The sequence below is a fragment of the Pieris brassicae genome, chromosome 1 (assembly GCF_905147105.1).
Source record: "Pieris brassicae chromosome 1, ilPieBrab1.1, whole genome shotgun sequence".
NCBI lineage: Eukaryota > Metazoa > Arthropoda > Insecta > Lepidoptera > Pieridae > Pieris > Pieris brassicae.
In genome coordinates, this window is record NC_059665.1 from 8,058,374 (window position 1) to 8,082,451 (window position 24,078).

Below are 24,078 nucleotides of genomic sequence, written 5' to 3' on the forward strand. Positions count from 1 at the left end.
ATCGTGAAAACATTACAAACGATCAAATCAACAGATAATTCAAACTAATTTAACTCGTTGTAACTGCCTACGACGCGCAAACAACTGTCTACGACCTAAGATTTATTGATAAACTTTGGAAACAAACCTCTTTGCAAGTTACCACAACTACATAGGTATAATATCAAACCTTAAGTATAGATAATAAAGGTGGCAATCCCAAAGCCATCAGAGATTTTAAATAGAGAACGAACTTTTAACATTGTTCGTTTATAGTCTATTTATCGTCTTTAATTTTATTATGGTTATCTAGATGGAGCTGTCAATCGGGATTATATTGGCCATTTTGACATTTTAAAGTGTATTAAAGTTTCATTGGATTTTATTTGTCACTTTATTTAGTCCATTACATATTTTGTTTTAGATTATGTTTATTGCTGGTACCTATTCAATATGGATAAGATGGTAAATTCAAAGCATAGAAAACGGTCTCTAGGTATATATGCCTGGGGAATTGGCAGATGTACCTAGGTGCTCAGTAAGACATCTTCTTTAGTAATTTGAGTTCAATGAAATAAAAATGATTGGAAAAACTGAAAACTGCTACATGGATTAGTGTGGATTACGGGACTCTAGGGAACAACCAATTCGTTTCTTTTAAACTCCCTAAGTAATTAAAAGGGTGGCTTTCAACTTTTTACCCTTTTCAGTCCTTAAACACATTAGGTACCCTTTATCCTATAAAAATTAAACGGATGAATAATTTAAGTCCCTTAAGTTTTTAAGCCCACGCCTTTTGCAATAAAAATATGTCAAAAAGATATAGAAATCCCGCCAAAAGAGTCACTGACGTAGAACAGATTAAAAATCGTCTACAGATAAAATATACCTTATTACCATAGTCTTAGGTTAAAATTTACATAGATACAAAATAGGGTTCAGAAATGTAATTTGTTGTTTGCAAATCTTTTAATATCGTTAAAAATTTGCCACCCGCGACGCTTCGTGGAAAGATTTAGCGCGGGAATCAAACTGCCTACCTGAGAAATCCTTTTCACTTGACTTTTCATGCATCGGCTGCGGCACTTTAGATAGACCGTTGAAATAGAATTACTGACTTAATGTTAACTAGATTTTCTATTCATCGTGAATTTCAATAAGCCGGTGATCTTTGATAGATAATGAAGTGTATTTTGCAATTATGTATAAATAAACACTATTTATTAGACTGATTGCGGTAAGTTCGCAGGCGCGAAGCGCTACATTTATCAAAGCATTGAAAATGCCATGGTGCAACTAACTTTTTTTTTGGGGAACAATACCTTACGCATACCCTCTCGCGTCACGACTGCCTCGTCGTGAAGGGCCATGTGGCACTCGCTGCTGTGCATACCCACTGAAACCCGCTACCAGCTAACGCCTGAGGCTGCATGGAAATAGTGTAGCCTTGTCCGCATCGTGGTGCAACTAACTTATCCTACGGTCTTCTAATGGATCATAACTGGTATGGTTGGAACTCACTTGACTTGATATATGACCTGCCTAGAATAGAGGACATCTGAAGTCTGTCTTGGGCCAGCTGCCCATAACTAATATATAAATTATACATATATAATTTTACTCTATGTCTAGTTTCTTTCGCTTCTGCAATGATACTCTGACTATATCGGACATAAAATCCTCTATCACGTCCATGTTTGTTCTTTGTTAGATCTTAATTTAAATTATGTCATAAAAGTGAAAAAATAGTAAAAATCACGGATGTCTTTTCAAAGTTAAGAAGCTAAACTACACTACATCACAATTCTGCTTCTGTGTTTACTATTAATTTATTAAAATAACGAATGTATGATTTGGTCTATGTCATCTGTACCCCAATACACTTCCAAAAGAAGACTATGTTATTATGCTTAAACTGAACAATCTTAAAATTCTACTTAGCATATGAAGTTTAAAAATACTTATTACCTGCTAAGCATAAACCTATGAGTTCTATTGAAATGGCCAATAAAACGTATACTTAGTAATCCATAGACCACACATGACGCCTGACGTCACTCAATGACACCATCACACTAGGCCTGCATACAGATTGCAGCACGCCAGTCGCATCACTAACTGAACCTAAATTTATTTGATATTGTTAATCTGTGTAATGTGAGTAACGTACGGTGCAACTGTTTAATTAATGAAGATATTTCTTAGATTAAATAGTATTTTCACCCTGGTGTTGTTATGTTTTTATAGTAAAATTTGTCTAAGAGCTATACAACAAACGCTACACTACAACTCGTTACTTTTAGAACTCACGAATTAGAGTCAGAGCAGTGTTGGCCAAGTGGAGTCAGTGTGCGACTCTCATCCCTGAGGTCGTAGGTTCGATCCCCGGGTGTGCACCAATGGACTTCCTTTCTATGTGCACATTTAACATTCACGCAAACACTGATGGAAATCATCGTGAGGAAACCTTACCTTAGCCCCAAATAGTCGACGGCGTGTGTCAGGCACATAAGGCTGATTACCTACTTTCCTATTCAATTGACTAATGAACATAAACCAGATACAGAAATGAGGCCCTGACCTAAAAGGTTTTAGCACCACTGATTTTTTTAATGAGTTTAACCCGAATAACTAATAAAGAGGTTTGTTTGACTGTCATATTATTAAGACTTTTATTCAGAAATTAATTCCATTATTGAATGCGTGTGCGTCACTTAGCTACTAATATTATAAAAATAGCTATAAATAAATATTATAATAGTAGCTAAAATAACATTATCATTATTAGCAAAATATAACAAGGCATATAATATGAAGACTATGCGATAGCTTTTATAATTTATTTTCAATAAATATAGATTATAACATAGTAGTTTTTAATTCTACCTACTGAACACCTCTGGCGAAATCGTGATGGAATTCAATGGAAAATGATACTTAGAGAAAAAACAGAACAAGAAGGGTTTAAAGGAGGTTTTGTCTGTACTACAACGATTGTGATAGACAAAAAGCTATCAAAAACAGAACTCAGTTCTTTTACCGTAAAAAATTGTGATATCCAAGGCGGTTACTTTATTTACCTAGGTACTTAAATACTTAGGTACTTAGTACTAACAACATGCTATAATGATCAATACTTAAATCCACTTCGTAGTTATAAAATGGCTGAAAATGGCCTGAACTGTTCAGAAAATGACGGCCGACGGTAATGAGCTACATTTATTTGTATATTAGGTATACGCACTCAATGATATTGAGAATTATCTATTATAATATTTATCTGCTATGGCTTCCACTATTCTTAAACGATTATAGAACGTTCTTTAGGTAACTGATTAAAACCTTACGTACGCACCGCCACGTCGGTTGTATTAAAAATTCATATTTTTTTAAAACTAAATAGTAAAAACCAGTACAGTTGCCAGACGTTCCAATATATTTGAATTACCTTTCAACCTTATTTACAAATAATATTTAAAAAGTTAACCTCCGTCAATCATCAGAGTAGGTTAGTGGTGGCATACTAGTTATTTTTTATAGACTGGGGCAAACGGGCAAAGGATCGCCTGATGTTAAGATATCGCTCACGGACACTCAACGCAAGAGGGCTCGCGAGTGCGTTGCCGGCCCTAAAACGTTATGAAAAATGAAATACGTAAGGTGTCTTCCGTAGAAATTAAAATACAAATCTTCGTAAATTGTAACTAACCATCTCGGTCAGTATTCTAACAATAAATATTCTAATCAGCTCATTTGTTTTGTAGCTACGATGCCACAGAAATGCAGGCACATGCACTGATAACACCTCTTCTTCCGTCGGAGGTTTATAACTACTTTAGTAACTTGTGTTATTATGCTGTCTGGCTTTAAAGCTCTAAGCTTAGGTTAGAGCTTAGAAGCCAAAGGTCATTAAAATTTAAGTCAACTGCAAGAAGCTATGGTAGGTATATATAGTTGGTCAGTTACCAACTGTAGTTAGTAGTTGATGAAGCCCATACTTTGTTGAGGCATTTTATTCTGAATTTCGTGGTGAATAGCGAAACTGATGACGTACCACATATAGGTTATGTGTAAAGTAAATAAGCAGCAATGTTGGCCTAGTGGTTTAGTACGCCTCTCATCCCTGAGGTAATACCGCTGGAACGGTGAAAGAAAATATCGTAAGGAAACCGGCATGTCACAAAATCAAAAAATCGAGGGACTTTCATCGAGGGACTGATCACCTATTTGTCTATGAATTAAAAATGATAAAATAAACGGATGTGGAGGCTAGGACCCATTTAGGGTTGTTACTTATCAAGCAATAGATAAGTTCTAAATTCATAAGGCGGCGTATACCCTTTGATTCTGGGAATTCAAACATGTATGATGTTGGAAAGAAAACATTGAAATAAATGAGTAAAAACATATATTTTGTATCACTCGTTCATTAAATAACTATGATAAACTGAATCCGGTTCGTGATATACACACATACACGACTAACACACATATATACAACTAATGTACACATAATCTAGTTTATTTACAATTCTATGGCAGAAAAACCAATAAGGAACGATTTTATTGATATAATAGCGGATATTTTAGTTTCTTAAAAAAACAATACAATAAATTAGAAATCGAATTTATACATAAAGCATTTTGAATTAAGTCGAAAACGACAAAAAATGTGTCAAAGTTTAAGTACGTAGAAATAAATATTTATATACATTCTTCATAAATGAAAATCACGTTAATCTAATTATTATGACTAAAAAAGCTAGACTTTACAGGTTTGGCCATGATGTCCGAATATTTCTTCATAATTAAAGTTATTACCAAAGTTCATACAATTCTTTAATTACCAATTAAAATCATATCTTTACGTATGAGTTGTTAAATTTTATTTACAGAATGAACAAGTTTTACAGAAAATTTACAGTCGAGATCTGCTCTTAAAAATAAAATTAACTTTTCGATTAAAGTAATAGAAGATTTATGAAAAAAAACAATAATTTCTTTCTATAAGATCTACAAATAACAAAGATAAAATTTACGTGCCAGCGTCTTTATCTTTCACAGAGTTCATATTACTGGTTATAACCGTCGAAGAAATAGGCCATAATTTGCATATAAATTCTCTAAATATTAATGATATCTATGGAATAGACTAAAGGAACAGTCTTAATACTAGTTTTTGAGCGAAGTAACGAGGGTTTTAATAACAATATTATGACAGGATATTTTATTATGCGATCGAACCTATTATTTAATTTATGAATTTTAATATTTTTCTCTTTTATTCAGCTCCATTTAGTATTTACTGAACCACGGTAGCAGTTGAATGTTCATGAATTTAACGTAAGAAATGTACAGTTTTATCTAGTAGATGACTTTAGCTATGTTCTCAACTAAAACGGATACCGTCACACACAACAATTTCCGTTCTATAATTTTAGGACATAATTATACCACATAACTACTGGGGGTTTATACCAATTCATCCTTTGTCTGATAATTTATTCCTTCGTCTGCCGTCTTAGCCCTTAAATCGAGGACTCCTTTTTAGGAAGCGTAATACGCGTGGAACTCAAATAATGACCTCCAATTTCCCAACCACATCATGAAAAAAAAATCATTGGAAATTCCGATACACATATTAAGACACTTTATCCCCAATTTATTTATAAGCCTCCCGAATTTCCAGGGAATCGATAAATATTCAATTCGCATCGCGGCGCAATCCATAAAAATCGATTATTCGTTTTTAATTCCGTGCAACTTTTCTCCAATAAAGGAATAATGTTCCTTAATCAGTAAATTAAAGTCAATCGAGATGTATGTAATTAAAAATCGAGTCGCCTTTGAATAGATCGTTAAAATATCGACATGCCTGATAATCGGAAACAGTTAATGAATAAGCAGTAATAAAAAACGCTAATCAATATCGGTTTACGTTTAATTGAGCTGAAAATGAAAATCTATGAGCTATGGTATAATAGACGGGGCTTTAGGTATTTATTTCATTCTGACCATATCTGGAAATATCTGAAGATGGAAAAACAAGTGACATATATGCGATGTCCTAGGGTAATGCACCTACATATCCTGATTCTTAACATAGCTATTATTTGAAAATATCGTTCTTATACGACTGATTTGTATTTATTTTAATTATTCGGTTCAAGCTAAAAAAATTGTTGCCTAATATATCATGTGTTGCAATTCCGAAAATAGTTTAAGAATTATACCAAAAACAGTTGAGCTACGCATCAAATGATTTATTTAGATAACGTAATAAAACCGATAAATCAAATTCTTCAGTACTTATTAATCATTCTTTACATTAAACGCACTTAAAACCACATACAAGTTATTAGCAGGTCAGGCCCAGGAGTTCGCAATCAATAAAGTAATCTGAGATCCGTAAATCACCGAACAAAGGACGGAAAAGAAAGTACAAATTACGCGCGTAATCGGTCCGTTCCATAGATTAAATATATCAGATGCATAAAGACTACCATGCTGGATTCCAGTTATGAATCGTTGGAAGACTACTGAACTGCCTATGTATGGGTCTATATGAACGGGCCTATGACGACTATATATACATAGACAAAGGAGTTGCAATGTTAGTTGATTTAAAAATACGATACGTCCTTATTAAAGTGACAGATTTTGTGCTCGCTTATTTAATGAATTTAAAGAAAAATCTGTTAGTCTATTATTTGAAGTTTCATATAGAACAAAGAAAATCAAAAGAGAGACCAGAAATAATACTTAATTAAGCTAACCTGATCTAACGTGTCGAATTTTCATTATAAATGTGGAAATTTGATTTTTTTTAAACAAAATTACAAACACAAAATTTTCTAATGTTAAAAAGGGTAATATTTGAGTTTTTGCGAATTCAAGGAACAATAGGTATTACAAGCTCCCACGCTCAGTCGACTTCAAATTAAACGATTCATTTTCAACTCCGTATCGCACGGACGCAATTAAAATGCGATTCTTTTACTGTGTTTTACATGTGGGTGGTAATGTTAAATAAAGAGCTTTTGGTCTAGAACTGAACTTTTTATACGAACATATAATTATTGAACAACCCTTCCCATCGTTTAGTAAATGTTGTACAGTTCAGCTTAAGTAGAAACAACATTGATGCATTAGTTGCTATCTGTTTAACCATGGCAACAAACATCGCGGTATCAATAAGACAAAACAAAAATCATCTACCATAGACAATAGTATCACACGCGTGAAAGTAACGATATTTATCAGACTCATGGACAAATAACCGAACTAGCTATCAACAGTTTATAAACAATTTTATTTCGTCGCGAGCAATTACCGAACGTGATCCCAAACCTTGATACCATTTCTGAACGCACCTCTTAATAATAGGCCCACAAACGACGCACTTAATCGCCTCCATCTATAGTTTATGGTTTCCCGCTCTACCATTTTGACATTTCATGCCCTCTCTCTCTACCAACTATCAGCGTTAAAAATCAAACTGTCTAATTAAACCCACATCACTGAACGCATCAAAGGAGGCATTTTTAATTAATTTAATCCCAAAACTATTATAATGCGGCCAATTTAATTTATCTAATAATTCTGATGCGCTAACAAGAGGCCATTTTGTAGTTTAATGACATGCTTTTAATATATGACGCTTAGTGAAGTAGGATTTATTCGGAATTTAAATCGATTTATGAATGTTTTTATAATTTAATTCATTTATAACTGCTATATCATTTTATGAATTCAATGGAGTCGTTAACTACAAAATTATAGAAATTTTATCAATTTCATAATATATGTACGCGCATTGAATAACACATAGTAAATATTAAAATTGTTTAGTTGAAATTTTTCATTAGTTCCATAAAAAGCTCATAAAGATACAGCGCCATAGGATCTGCCCGTGGCCATTACACAATAAAATAATAGGTTCGAACAGTTACTATTTTCGAGTCTTTAAAAAAACTATCCAATTAATAAATAAGTAGAATTGTTTTATCTACGATACAATTAATTTACAACCATATTTACAAGTCTCTAGTGTTCATTTCACTTTACGTTTCATTTTCACTTTCACTAAGGTCATCCATGTCCATATCTATTAATTCTTCGTCTTCATCGTAGGAGTTGTTGAAATGCTCATCAGGCTTGTTGCCAGAGGAACTAGACTTGCCAGTCTTTGCTTCTTCTTCTTGCTGCATTCTTTTATGCTTTGTTCTTCTGTTTTGGAACCACACTTTTACCTGAGGAAAACGAAACAGTAATTAATAAGGGCTTGAACCAGTGTAATAAGTGAGCGTAAGAAAATAATTATGTTGGCAAAATTTTCTTCAAGTCAAGAAATCACTGGTATTCAGTAATGGATAACTTTTGCGGTGCTCGTTATATGTCACTATGAAAATTAGCTACTACCTACATATAAAAAGCTATCGGTTGGTGTTGTGTAAATAAACATAATGTTATAAGCCAACAGTAATATAAAATAATAAATCATTCACACTAAACTGAGCGGCAATAAAGGGTTGAAATAACTATCGAAACCCCCATATATCAAAAACTCCATTCAAAGAAAACTATTCGAACACAAAGCAGATTTCCCGCGCAAAAATACAATCCGCCATCTTGTCAAACAATTTGTCACGCGTTTAATGGCTTGTGAAATCTATGCACGGTGCTGCCAGTTAACTTTGTACAGAGTTTTAAGGAAATATGGTAATTTTGTGAATTTTCTGCCATTGTACAATTTAACTGCACCATTTGGGTATTGTAAAGATTGTGGGTGACAGCTTAACTACTTTAATGGATAAATCTTTGTTGTATTTACTGTCGAATTTATTTAAAACTGGTTTATGAAAATTTTAAGTCCTTAATGATGTGTTATTAAACTTGTCGTAATATTCACAGTTATATTCATTATTGAAATATCATTTCGAAAGCTAGTTTATTGAATTCTTGACATCTAATTAAGGTCTCTGTTAGATTGTAGGTTGTAGTTATGCTATATAATTCACTTCCCGTCCCTATTCGCTTAGCTCCTTCTCTATCTTCCTTTAAATTTCTTCTGTACAACCATTACCTGTCCACATCGTATCTCTATCTTTCGTACTAATGTTCCTGTTTAGCTTAGTTAGGTCTCAAGAACTATAGCTGTAATGTGTTTTTTTGCACTTCCTGCCTGCACCTTATCTATATTATTGATAAAAAAAATCTCACAGTGGTTGCCAGAAAGCGATAAGGCCGCCAGTTGTCCTCCTTTTATTTCATTTTGTTCAATGTTTATATTGTAATGCAACGAAGTGATAATTTAATAAATACATAAAATAATTACTTAATGCTTTATGGATCTATCTAAAAAATAATGTGCACCGCCCTTGCCTTGCTATTGTATAAATTCAATTATATAAGTGTACATTCAATAACTTTAAAAGTGATTGTGTACATTTTCAAACACCGATAAATAAAATTTTATTTGATTTTGATATGTTTCGTGAACCATAAATTATTGCTTTTGTAGGGTAATGTGATTGGTTGCTAGAAAGTTATTTTAATTTAAAAAAACTTTGTTTTATTTTTTACCAACGATGTTACCTGATAAGCACAACCTATATCAAACTTTTATTCGGTCCTTCAATAAATTAATTTCTATTCCTACTGAATTGATTTAATTTAAAATATTTGTTATTGTAATAATATAATAAGAAATATTACAAAACAAAATGTTGAAGTACATACTCAAAGAATACGGCTCTAGATTCGCGATAGACTTACATAGACAGACAAGTAACTAAACAACTCACTTTGCCTTACTATAAAATCTATAGTCTCTGCTTAAAGGAAACCGGCATGGCAGTTATGCGAACTTTTATAATTCTTTCGTGCTTACATTTATTCACAAATATTACATACCTTTAACTTGTTTATAATAAATAGCAAGAAGATAACAGTCGAATAAACATGATAAATGGCTCATGACCATGGATCCTTGGTCCTTTGGTCGGTCTGACCAAGTTAATGACGTTAAAGTGTTGTCAAAATAACATAAATAGTTTAATTTATGGCAGCCATCTTAAATCCCACGAAGGTTTTCTTTCCGCATAGATTCATGATAATTAGACCAGCACATACCAGTTAGATAATCATAATAAAATGTTTGATTATATTATTGTAAGAATAAATCTTAAATCTGCCCATTACCTGATAAAACCAGGAGAAATATCTGTAATCATTAGACATTGGAAATTCAGAGCGGGGTTTATTGGAACTGCATGAACCATGACCAGTATACTGATAGGGGAAGATTATCCCTTAAAATTAGATTACAAAGACTCCGTCACGGTACATTAACACTTCATATATTGACATCAAATATCAATTTGGTGGACACCCCATGTTTGGGTAATGGTGCGTGATAGAGAGGGACATCGTGTGTTTGGAGAACAATTGAAAAATTATATAAAAATATACCTAAATTCGTTGTAACGTCTACTAACATTTACATCCATGAGATATACATATAAGATGTTAGTTTCCTTTAAAGTAATACTAGTCTAACTAATTTCTTTGACAATTTAAAGTTTGGCATATTGGTGGAATATCACTTTTGTATCTTTATTTGGACACGGATAAATTTTACATACACGTGTTTATGTTTAGTAAATAAACTTAAAGTGGCATGTTTTTGATGTGCAGTAGGAGAGTTGTAGATTGGACGAAAGGCAATAAGCAATAAAGAAATAATCTAATTTCTACAAGACTTTTTGCAACATTTACAGCATCGAAAAGTAAATAACAACCTTTACTAAGGTCATATTATATACGAAAGAGGTTAAAACGTAATTTTAACAAAAACTGCTTAGAAAATATGTCTTCGTCGTATTGAAACACAAATTGCAAAACTTGTCCTTGTCTCATTATAAATAGATAAATATTTTAAACATAAGTACTGATTTCTAAGTCATAAACATAAGTTACCTCACCAATATTACATAATGACACGAAGCCTATCATTTGCAGACAATAAAAGCCAGTTAACTCCATAATCCTTTATTAACAATGTAACACAAAGATTTAAGGAAATTATGTGTTTCACACCTTTAAATTGTGTTTCATGTTTTATGACTGTTAAATACAGAGTAGTGAGGAATTGTTGTAATGACTTATTCGATTCCGAGTTGCTTCTATGTCTCTATCGTATTAAATTCTAGTAATTGTGGTTGCTAAATAATGTAAAACTGCCAGTATTCAAAATTTTACAGGGAAGCCAGCAAGTACTGAACTTTATTTTATCAGACAAGCCTTATTCAGCGTCGATACTTCCCGAAAATTATTTCCATATGTCAAAATTTTATTCATTTTTAATATACGGCATTAAGCTTTTTTTTTATGTAACAGGAGGCAAACGGCCACGAGGCTCCACTTGATTTTAAGTGATACCGCCGATAGGCACTCATATTGCCAGAGCTCTCGCATGTGCGTTGCCAGTCTTTTAAGAATTGGTACGCTCCATTCTTAAAGTACCCTAAGTCGAGTTGTTTCGGAAATACATCGGTGGGCAGCTGGTTCCACATAGTGGCGGTGCGCGGCAAAAACTGCCTTAGGACACGCTCAGTTGTGGAGAAGCAACGCTACGAAATCTTATCCTTAGTAAAGGTCCAGGAACGAATTCAGTAGTTGAAATTTGACAGCCTGAAGACTAAGTGCGTCTTGTCTATGAAAGAAGAAATAAAGATCAGTAAAACTCCTCAATCATGAGGGAAATACAAATTGCCAAGCTATTATCATTCAAAGAGTTAGTTTTCCCATGGGGCGGGTACAAACAACCGCCGTTTGACAAATGTTCCTGGGGGATAGCTACACGGTTAATGGGGAATTGGGATTTGTAGCGTTTTCGAAAATTGCACTGAGGTTATAGGTTAATTAAGTTATGGTGATTATACGGGTTGACAATGATTTGCTTTAATTTTGGATGGGATTCGTAATTTGCTCACAATAAATGTTGACTGATTATAAACAATTCTACATTTTTGAACGTGAGTCTAAATCCTCTAATGACGTAACACTAGTGTTAGTAACAGTTATTATTATATTAATATAAAATATGTAGGTATTATAATATACGCTACCAGTATATATATACTTTTGAGAGATGATTTATCACGTACCAAGAGCGTAGGTTGAGAAAAACCAGTATCTCTAGAACCTTTCGTATTGGCCGCAGACTTCTGTGTCTCATACATGGTAATTTTTTTTCTTAATAGGTGACCAGCCTTCTGTGCGTAACGTGTGTTTTCATTCGTCGTCCGAGTGAGTATTAAATGCGCATATAGAAAGAAGAGATAGGTACATCTTCAGAGATTACATCACACTCAATTGAGTTGGCCCGCTCTGTCTCATATTATTATTACTAAGCAATTAAACTAAACAAACTCCATTAAAATTCTGAAAACATTTGAAAATTCCTAACAAGCTATTAAACAATTATAACCTTTTCATGCAAATTTAATGGTTCAAATTTCGTTATATGGCAACAATAAACAACCCTCGCATCTGCCACTAGCGTCCAATTTGAAATAGTACACTGTTAGAATAAAATCGCTCTTAATAAGAGTTCTGGCAACACTGGTCCTATAAACGTGTTAAGTCTCCACAAACAAGATAGAAGGGGCCATAGCAATACACTGAATAAATATAGGGGTGTCATTCAGGCCCCAAATGCGATTAAGTACTTATATACGCGATTATACTCCCAACGGATTACGGGGGAAACGGGACAAGCGATATAAAGAGCAGCGTGCCAGAACGGGACAGATGCCAAGGGGAGATACGCAATTATGGGGTACAATGTGAATTGGGCCAAAATTTAAGCGGAAAGCTATTTATCTGTATATTACTTTATTGTCGAACCATTAGCGCGAGAACGGGAGGACATTACGCGAAAGAAAGAGATGGGGGACACGACAAATTGGGGTTGCTAGTTGCAATTTTTAAAGGGAGATAGATGTATTAATTTCTGTCGGTTGGATAGGGACGGGCAAAAGATCAATTGGCTGGTAATAATCTCATTGTTAGAATAATTGGGAAATAGGCAGTCAATTATATGATAGTAGTTTATTTGTGATTAATGTTTACTTTTTGAATTAGGAGCCATTTTGTGAAGGTAATTGTATCTTTTGTAAGTTGTATCTACTGTTAACGGTAGCGATGCTTTCAATTTCCTTTTTAATTGAATGGATTATTTACTACAACCTATTAAAGTTTAAATCTATTTATTTATATATTGATAAAAGATTGATATTATATATTAAAATTATTTAAAATACGTACGTTACTTTTTTATGTATTAATGAAAGTGCTAAGCTTGTAGAAACTGTAAACTTAAGCCACTAGGCTGAAGTTCTTTAGTTCTATTTATCTCAATTCATCGTGATGTAGCCTTAAAGAGGAAGGGAATTTTAGAGTTAAAAACTTTGAATTAAGCGATTGTGAATTACGTAAAAAAATTTACTGTCAGCCAATATGTAGGATTTTAATTATTATATTCAGTAAATATTTTTTGATACTAGCAATACTATTCCGGATATAGAGCTATATCCGGTTCTCCCCGGACATAGCTTTATGGTACATTGTTGAATTTCAAAGTTAATGGCTTACCATTATTTGTATCCGCTTTTCTATAATGGTTCAAGCGGATTTAATATTTTTATTGATGTTAATAGGTGTGAATAAAATAATCGTAAATGTTTAGTGAAATTTATTGAATCTCATTTTATTATGTTTCTGAAATATACAATATCTTTATTTCAATCGTTATTTTCATAACTAAGTTGGTCATGACTTTACTATATCATCACCTTAATGCTTTAAAAGTCTTAAGTTCAATGGCTGGCAATATTATGAATCGGTACAGGCTCAAGAGAAATGTTTCTACCTTGCTCTGAAGCTAAGCTTTATAATTTCCGTATATAAGTGAACTTACAATCAATACTTATTCAATATGATCAACGCGTTAAGGACCTTCAGTACCCTTAAAACAAACATAGGTACTTTCCCCCTTTTCCAGGGGGGAAGTACCTGCATCCCTTCTACATCTGCATCCCTTAAGCGCATGCGTAGGTGGGCGGAGCTGCGGGAGGCTGTTATATTGACACGACACCCTGCGAGGGTGGAAAATTTATGTAGCAAACGGAATCCGCAAAATATGATTTTTTTATGTAAATTCATATTATCGAGATAACTGAAAGGTAACGCCGTTAAAAGCCAATACCACAAGAAGGTAATAATAAATATTCTTTATTTCTTCTCTCACATATACATACAAGGTTATTATGATTAAACTAAGATGATAACATTTGGAAGTGTATGTGAGAGACTGGTCTCTGTAACAGGAGACCTGTCTCTCACATACACTTCCACTCTCCTTTCCACTCTCCAGGTAAAACAACGATTCAATTCTTTATTCACTATACCATAAGAAACGTTATATATTTTTATAGTTTTAATAGTAACCTTATACTAATCTGTAGAAATATATATAAAGATTTTTAAAAAGAATTGTCGCAATTTATCAAGTACATTACCGTAAAGTAAGAATTAATGACTTATCATTGCCTAAATGAATAGTACTTATAAACCTTGGCATTCGTGGTAATTTAAATATTTGACTAAATAACATTAACATTGCCTTGCTCATTCCCAAGGTTTTAATCAGCAGAATTTTCCTAAATCCGCCCTCAAAAACCAACCTAGGAGTTCAGGCACCTCGCTTACAAATTCTTCGCGATTATAACGGATAAGACAGTAGGTACTTATCCGGAGATGGATATATTCGGAAGTGGGCTGATCAATTTGAAGAAAGCATTATTAGGTGCCTATCTCATACCTAATCCACTGTTTTTTTGTAGATATAGTATATATGATGTGGTAAACTTCAATAAATAAAAAAAAATGAAAACTGCTTGAACTTATTCTTTTTGAAGTTACGTGTGTGACGCATTACTTACGTTTACGAGTACTTATTAAGTACCGTACCAAGCGTAAAAAGGCTTTAGTCGTGATTTAAAGTTACAACGAGTTAAAGCAATCATTATTTTTTTATTCATGTTTATGTTTAGGTAAAGGCTACTATAATAATCCAATGGTGCTACAACCGTTGGGTCTTGGATCTTTAATAATTTTTTGACTCTTTGACACAAGAAATTTGAGTTTGTTTTTGATCGATTCCCTCTTCGTTCTCTTGCCCACTGTGTGTTAATTGCGCCCATAGAAATAAAAATTCATTGGTGCACAAGCGTGATTTGAACGGTTGACCTCAGAGTTGAGAGTCATACGCTTGAGTGTTCAACAATTTTCATTTAAATAATCGTGTATACCTCCAACACCAATGTTTAGTGAAGGTCAATGCAATTGGTGTTGTTTGCAAAACGAATTCCGCTATTAAAAATTCGAACTTGTTTCGTTCCCGCCAAACGCCATTTAATATTCCCGCCATTACGATCATGCAAAGATCACAGAATCAGGTGTAGGTTGCCTACAGACGAAAACATTTTAATATGTCACTGTTATTCCGACTAAAGGACTTGTATCTGTGGTAATGTAATTAATTTATAAAAAAAATGATAGGTCAGCTGTTAAATAATTACAGTAACTTACTCACAGCAAACGATCATGCTAAATTATTTTTCTTGTAATCGCTACGTAGGTTGTACACGAGTTTGTAAATGTAAGCAATAAACACGCATAGACAACAGAAAGAATATACGAACGAGCAAAATTTACAATCGATGATTGCCACAAAAAACTTAGACCACAAGATTGCAATCTTAATATGCACATAAATAGAATGTTCCGATGCGCCAATCTATTAATCCACCTTTTATAATTTATTTTATGTTATCACTTCGTGTATAACCGCCTTATAAAAGCAGGTTACACACGATACCAATTTTATATGATTAAGTAAATTACACACAGCTGCTCACCACGTTATAAGGAGCTATTAAGATAAAATGTTTACTGTTTATAATTTGATTATTGTATCTTAAGATGATATGTTGGTAAAAATTGTTGCAAATTTTTTCTTACCAAAATAATTATGTAATTACTCTAAAATCTTGCCTGACGCTGACACTTCTATATATATCTTACTCATAAAGTATATAACTCCATCATTTTGATTTCGAACAGTTAATATTACACATCCTAATCGTTTATTTCGCTGGCTTTACTGAAAGGCTCACATTCTTGCAATTTACAATGTTAATTTTACAATAACAACATAAATTATTTCATAATGCCACATTGTGTAAAAACTTTTCCGGCGCATACCACAGATAACATACTCTATGGTCTATAGCAATTTCGTAGCGCCATCAAAAAACCTGTCAACTTTGAAGAGATAATTATGATTTTTTTAATGTCCAACGGTCTAACATCGCATGCCGTGAACAACTTATCGCTAATTCATCCACGATGCGTTATTTTTTTAAACTGGTAATAACGCAGTAACTAGCTTTTTTGCCTATTTCCGTTGTTTTATATTTTTCTTAATATGGAGCAGTTTGGATTTTAATAGTTTTACGACGTTTAATTGAAGGGCTATTAGCATCAACGAAATTTCTGAAGTCATTCGGAACAGACACGCGAATTTGGAAACGCAAAACTTTAGGCTCGAGATAAACGAAATTACTAATCTGGGTAAAAAAAATCTAATTACACCGTTCGTAATTAGCTTAGCCTAAACACACTATGACAGAAAGAGACGAAATACTACCTAAAATACTTAGACTGATTTAATTGATATGAAAAAGGAGGATACTTTTTGTAGTCTTCTGTAACTGTCAGGTTTATTATGTTTTGGTTATTCTAAGCCCTTGGGAATTTAAAATATTTTGTTTATCTATTTGAATTCTCAGATATTAACACCTTTAAACTCTTAACAAGTATGTTCGTCGTTCTAAAGCTTACCTTATTAAACTGATTTAGTTCTACTATCTATGTTATATAAAAATACTATGGTCTGATGTTAAACAATACCAAATTATGAAATGTTCTAAGCGATTTCTAATATTTAATTCAGGAAATAATAAACCAACAAATGTATACACATCACGTGCACTTTAATAATTAATATGATTTTACATAAGTATGCCAAATTACCTAACAAGATAATCAGCCAACGCCCAACTTTCAAACAAGTAAATTATTCAGGGCTGCATTGCAACGGATAACTAAAAAACTAATGTAGAAACGAGGTTTCATTCGCGACCACACCCGTCTGTTGTCTGTGGATCGTCAGCAAAATAAAACAATAGTATATATTTTATATATCATATATCAAAATTTTTGTGCGTTTATTAAGTTTCTTTTCGATTCATTCAAATGCTTTTCTAAATAATAATTATATATTCAGATAACATTATTTTATAATTTTTAGTACATATCTTGTACTTTACCCTCAGTAGGCATTTCTATTTTTATATTCCGGTACAAGGGTTGCCTAGCAGAAATCGCTGGTTAGCGATAAGGCCGCCCGTTGCCTAATAATTGATGTAACCTGTCGTTAATAACGTAACGAAGGTATAAGGAATAAGATAACGAAGTGTACTATATACTGTGAATTGGAGATTTGTTCCTAAAAATATTTACATACCTACATCGAATTAAGCTAAAATTATGTAATATTAATGAGTTTATAACTTTATTAGTCCATTTATACGTCGCGTGATATTGGTAAGTGTATAATCGCCTTTTTACTTATATACCCTATGTAAAAAAAATATGTATACTAAAATCATTATGCTAATTAAACATTTATTCTTAATAATAAATAAACATTTGTTAAATATAAATCTAGTTATTAAAAAGATTTATTTCCAACACAACAAAAGATGCATTTCCAATAAATAACTAGTCTGGCCATAAATACTGTTACATAAAAAAAATATAATTTTTAATTACATATTTTGAATTTGGAATACGTATAATCATAAACATAAAACATATATTTTAAAAACTTCTTTCGATTTTGCGCCAACTCACATATCTGTTCGTGTTATTATCAAATTACAATATGGAATGGGATGTTAAAGATAACACAATTGCGATGGTCTCCTTGCACAAAGTGGGTATGGAGCCATCGCTCATATTCCAGACTCTTTAAAGGCTTGGTATTAGCCGTATGTTCGAATATCATACGAATTTCCGCTAGTACTCTGTCGCGTATTATAAATCAAGAGCTGAAACTCGGTGCTTATAGTCGATATATAGGACATACCCTAAATCAATCTTTACAATTAAAGAGACTGGATCGATCAAAATGACTTCCGGCGCGATAGGCAGGTGAAAAGCACAGAAATATCCTCTTTACCGATGAAATGGATGGTCTTGGATCAGGTTTTAAAATGTCTTAGCAATACACTTTTTTAAAATATCCCAAGGACTTTCCAGCAGAATTCTGCACTTGGTCACAAAGCACGAACTACCCAAACCTGACTTGAAACCATCGTCTGGACTTTACAAGAGCTGAATACTGGCCCTCAACCCTTTAGACTTCAAATTATGGTCAGTTTAGAGAACATGGCCTGCTCTTAACGACACGGCGACATTGAGTCTCTTAAAAAATCTTTGGAGCAAGCAATGGCGAAATATCCCTTGAAAGCAGTGCGTAAATCCATAGATTCGTGGCGAAACAGTTTGAAGGCCTGTATAAAAGCCAAAGGTGGCCATTTCGAATAAAATATGTTTTTATTTTTTGCTGAGACTTTAATAAAATTACATTATTTAATTTAAACAAAAATTCATTTTCATTTGTAACAATGGCTGGACGAGGTACATATATATGTAAGATTTTTTGTTACTCTCGGAACGCGGGGTTCATGTGCACAGGCACCGGTGACCCCAGAGCTGGTGCTTTCCTCGCACAACCAATAAGTATCGCAATACCGTGAGGAAATGCATTATTGGTATCTACACTACCACAGGCACCACACATTTACATTCTTATTTTTAATATATAGATTAGGAATGTCATTATCATATAATATAATAACGTTCAAACTACTTGAAATAAATAATTTTTAATATAAATGTATCGGCGAACAGTACACGGATGCGAAAAACTAGAGCTAATGATCGCGTAATAACGTATTTATTAGTTTCCAACAATTAGACGCAACTCGATACCATATGTATTCAGTTTCAATTTCTTCAATTAGCATAATTAGCGAACACTGTGATGGTCACTTTCTTGACTAATCAGTGACTTAGATCTTACAATCTTGTATGGCAGGAGGTTAATACAATTTATTGTCGAAATTTCAATCAATACTGGCCGCATTAATTTTTTTATATATTGTACTAGCTGACGCGGCAAATGTCGTTTTCCTATGTATATTATTTATAGGAAACATTTTTCTTGTTTCATTAATAATAACTATCTCCAATAATAAAAAATAGGGGTTGATCGTAGAGTGGTGACAATAAAGGGTTGAATGTATTTTTTTATGGTCATAAAAAATAAAAACAAAATTTTTTGTCTAAAAAATAAAAATTTGGGATGGACACCCCTTATCACTTAGGGGTTAGAAATATAGATAGTAGCCGATTCTCAGGCTTACTGAATATGCATAAAAAATTTCATAAGAATCGGTCGAGCCGTATCGAGCCGTTCGGGAATTTTATATATATAGAGATGACATATCGTATTAGTGGGAAAGCACATATTAATTACCTTAATATTGAGTAAGTACCTACATTTCTTTCGAATACTATTGACAGATTTGTACAAGAATTTCCAGGACATAAATCTTGTCAGTTATCATATTAATTTAGACAAACATTTAAAAAACCTTATTCCTCACCTGTGTCTCTGTCAAGCTCAAGGCCTGAGCCAGCTGTTTCCTTTCTGCCCCGACCACATAATGGTTCTTCTCAAATGCGTGCTCCAATTTAAGAAGTTGTGAAGGTGAGAAGGCTGTTCTGATTCTCTTCGGTTTTCTGAAGGGCTGCAGGAGGAAACCGGGGATGTCTGGCCCTGAAAGAAAATTGTGATGAGAAAAAACTCAAATCTTGCTATTTTAACCGACGCTAATTGAAACTAAATTATTTTTTCTGTTATGTACAGAACATGTAACTCGCTCAAATTTACCTTTTCGTTACTACTAATGGTAACATTTAGAGTTAAGACTTCAAAAATCCAATATGTTTTTGCCCTACGGGACTCATATTTGGCGATAAATGTCGACTATACAAATCGTCCTAATATAGTTACAATTAACAGTAAGACCTACTCATACCGAATAATAATTAGTGTATAAGGGGTTAACATACACGTAGAAGACGTTGTTTCAGGTTGGAAGTCAGTTGCTTATACAGAGAAATATAACGCAACGTTACAGATATTGAACCTATAACAAAGAACATACTAGATATGTAATAGATTTCAGTATTTTCATTATTTTAACGTATTACGCATTTCCATATAGTCTCTATCCCAAAGGTATCATTCCCAGCATCTAGTTCAGTGTTTTTCAACGTATTTTGTGCCATGTCCCACCTTAGCCTTCCTAAAATTCTCATTAATTGTTTACTTAATAACTAAATAATAGGTTTTAAGAAGAAGTCATTAGAAATCTTTAACAGCAGTAAGTATAAACTAACTCCAAATAATTTTAATAAGATTATATATTCGTTTAGTGAGATCCTTGCGCATAATACTTCCTATACAGACATCAGAAATAAATTAGAACCTTATATAAAATAAGATTCCAATTTGGTTGGCTTCAGTCTCAATTCTCCACAATCTGTTCATCTTCATTCGTTCTTCTTTCTGTTTCTTTCAAGTTTTAAATTAGTTATTTGATTAATTAATATATTCCGCGTACTTGTGATGAACAATGAAAATGAAATAATGAACTTATAAATAAAGATAAAAAATCAGCCCATGCTCCATTTGGAGGTAAGATCTTTAAAACTTTTATTCAGTAGTAGGTAATAAGAATTAGTCGTAATTAAAATATTTCCTTTAATATTCCCTGCTGTTAATAACAGCCGCACTAAACGTAAACAATGTTATATTTATCACAAACAAAAAATATACAATAATTAATTGCAATTAAACCGTTACAAAATTAATTAGCCGTTTTCAAATGGAATATCATTCATTTTTATAACCAATTATCACGTTCACACAAAGACCTTTGAATTATGAAGCCAGTCGATTAAATAAATGTCAGACAGATAATAATTATTTGTGATCGATCATCGTTAGCTTATATACTATTGTTCCTTATAAAGATGTCGTTTATCCTGGTATTTTTAAGCGACAAGTACATTCTTTACAGCAGTGCTGATATATAGAAAACGCGATATAATAATGTGATGAAAAACCTCGCAACGAGAAGTCTTAGTAGGTTCCAAGATTTCTTTAAAAATAGACAGTTTTAATTTTTGAAACTGTTATTTTTGGGAATATTGAAAGGGTGAGATTTAGAAACAAGGAAAGGGGTTGTTCGGATTAATACCTTCAGTTGAGTTTTAACATCACTGAAATTCCACCCGTATCATCTCGACGTCCGTCGTTCCACAACTGCGCTTTTTTTTAAGGCAGTACCTGCCGCGCACCATCACTATGTGGAACCAGCTGCCCCACTTTGCGCTAAGTCTGACTCCACTATGTCAAAAATGTATTGGATGTGACATATGGTCTTAGCTCACGCTATGCCTAGTTTCTACCTTACCCTAATACTTTACACATTTTATACAAATGCACAGTTATAAATATCGAAACAGTTAATACATTGAGACACTAATTAAGACGTAGACATAAAAACATCACGATTCTACAAAAACATGCAATTTACCCCACTTTTGAATTAAACATAACAAACTAAAACTTGAGATGCAATTAGACAGACATACAGATTATAAATGCCTCCAACGGGTGGGTCACGCAACGGCTAATGATTCTTTAATTGCGACTTTACATTTCAAGTTCATAAGGGTATCATTATTTTTCACATTATCTATATAGAGTATAGATATTATATAGACCCGAATACTGTATATATTATATAGATATATTAAAATATGCTTTGCATTTTGATATTATTACCAGGTTATGGAATTATTTAGTAGTTAAAAAAACCGTATAACATTGGCTGGTCAGAACTCCGAAGACTTTTCCTGGCTGTTATGTATATAAAAAATAATGTTTTCAAACTATAATGACCATACCTACAGTTTTATATTATCTAGATAGACAAATTGACTATAATACTATACTATTAAGTCTAATTATAATATATTTAAAACGCTACTTTTTCATAACTATGTAGTTTTATTGGAATAAATTGCTTAAAAACTTCACAACTACTACCGTTGACTTGTTTTCAGTCAGGCGCGGCGGAGCGTGTACGCGTATGAAGGCAAGGCAAGGCTACAAAGGCATCTTTACCCATTATCGAGCTAACGTAAATTTTATAGGGATTCCGATTTCAATTTTTAGCTCTTGAGTACAAGAACTCAACTACGTAATTCAAAATTTGCGACTATTCGCTACGCATATAGAAAACACCAGCCAATAAAAAATCTATAAAATAGTTATTGTTTTAAAGAGTATCGCAGTAATAGTATCCAATAAAAACGATATCTTTAAATAAAACTTTTCATAGTAAATAGTAGATAGTAATGTATAATTGTGTCTCCGTGGAGAGAAAACTTATAAAAAAACAATTATATTTTGTCTCTACGATGATTTCTGTAAAGCACGAAATGTCAAACACTTATTGAAATAAAATTTAATGAATTCGTATTAAAAAAAAAGTTTTATCGAATGTACAATGGCGAAAACCAAATATGTATACACAAACTACATTTATTCTTAAAATTAAATAATTGTGTAAATGATAAACATTTAAAACACGCAAAGTGATCATTTAAACGTCATGTGTTGTTACATTAAAATTATATCGCAATTATTTTAGCGTAATTTATACAAAGCATCGCTTTATATCGTGTAACTATTTTATTTGTTTAAATACAATATAATATTTTGCGTTATTACTCACGTTAAAATATAGGGACCTATAGATATTATAAGTATAAACTCCATCGTAAATAAAATTACGAGTTAAAATAGGTACCATCGTAAAATACGGTAATTGCGAAACGTGAAAAACAAACAAAATTTGTTTATACATTGATGTTTTTATGATGAATACATCGAAACATGGAAGAAACGTAAAACCAAGTTGTCTTATGTCTAAAACAAAAACATTATTAAGTCTTATATAATACCGAAAGAGAGCGATTTTTTTAAATTGTCTCTGCAAAAAGACTTCATTTAACAAAACTTTATCATTAGAAATTGGTAACTTAAAGTATCTATTATGGGGAAGACACTCTGTTCTTATGTCCTATTTGTTCACATGCCACAGCAATTAGTAGCACAAAAATAATAGTAAATATCTTCTTTTTTATTTTGTTGACTGGCAACTTGTGTTTTATAATAAACAATTTTTACACGTTTTAACCCCGGTAGCGTCATTCCCTGACCGTATATCTATGGCGCATGTGAAAAGCCCCGAAACTGTAATATAATATATAATTATATTTTCCAGTCTGGTATAAAATTTGATACTTGTACAAAAAATTGTAGATAAGCAATAGAAGCACGATTTGTGGACGTCAATGAAACTATCTTGATCGTAAAACCGTGAATTTATGTATTCCGTGACACCAGGTCATGCTGATAGCGCACAGACAATGTTCTAATGATGACACCATATTCATTAAAAAAAACAAGATTTGTTTATTGCTAAGACTCTAGTGTTGTGTCATCGTGACTAAAAAAATATACTACTACGTCTAAGACACGCTATGAACTTAAAATGAAATTTGAAAAAAAATAACAATAAATGACATACTGAAAGCTCTCTGATTTTGCTGTAGTGGATTCAGGTCAGGTCTATCATCAGCAAAGCAAGTCCAACGGCGACCTAAGTCTGACATAAGCCTATGACAAGAAAGACACATTGCTTCGAACCATTTTAATCCAGATTTTTAAGCGATATCACTAGTTCAAATCGTTTGGCT

General features: G+C 32.7%; 1 protein-coding gene across 1 annotated transcript in view; it reads right to left on the reverse strand.

The window, feature by feature from the left end:
- Positions 1-4,383: 4,383 nt before the first annotated feature.
- Positions 4,384-24,078, reverse strand: part of LOC123712647 (homeotic protein empty spiracles-like) — a 28,070-nt gene continuing 8,375 nt past the window's right edge. The window contains exons 2-3 of the mRNA XM_045665880.1: positions 19,845-20,017; positions 4,384-8,231 (exon numbers count right to left, since the gene is read on the reverse strand). Of these exons, the coding sequence (XP_045521836.1) occupies positions 8,043-8,231; positions 19,845-20,017 (362 nt within the window). The 3' untranslated portion in view covers positions 4,384-8,042. The remainder of the gene's footprint in view (positions 8,232-19,844; positions 20,018-24,078) is intronic.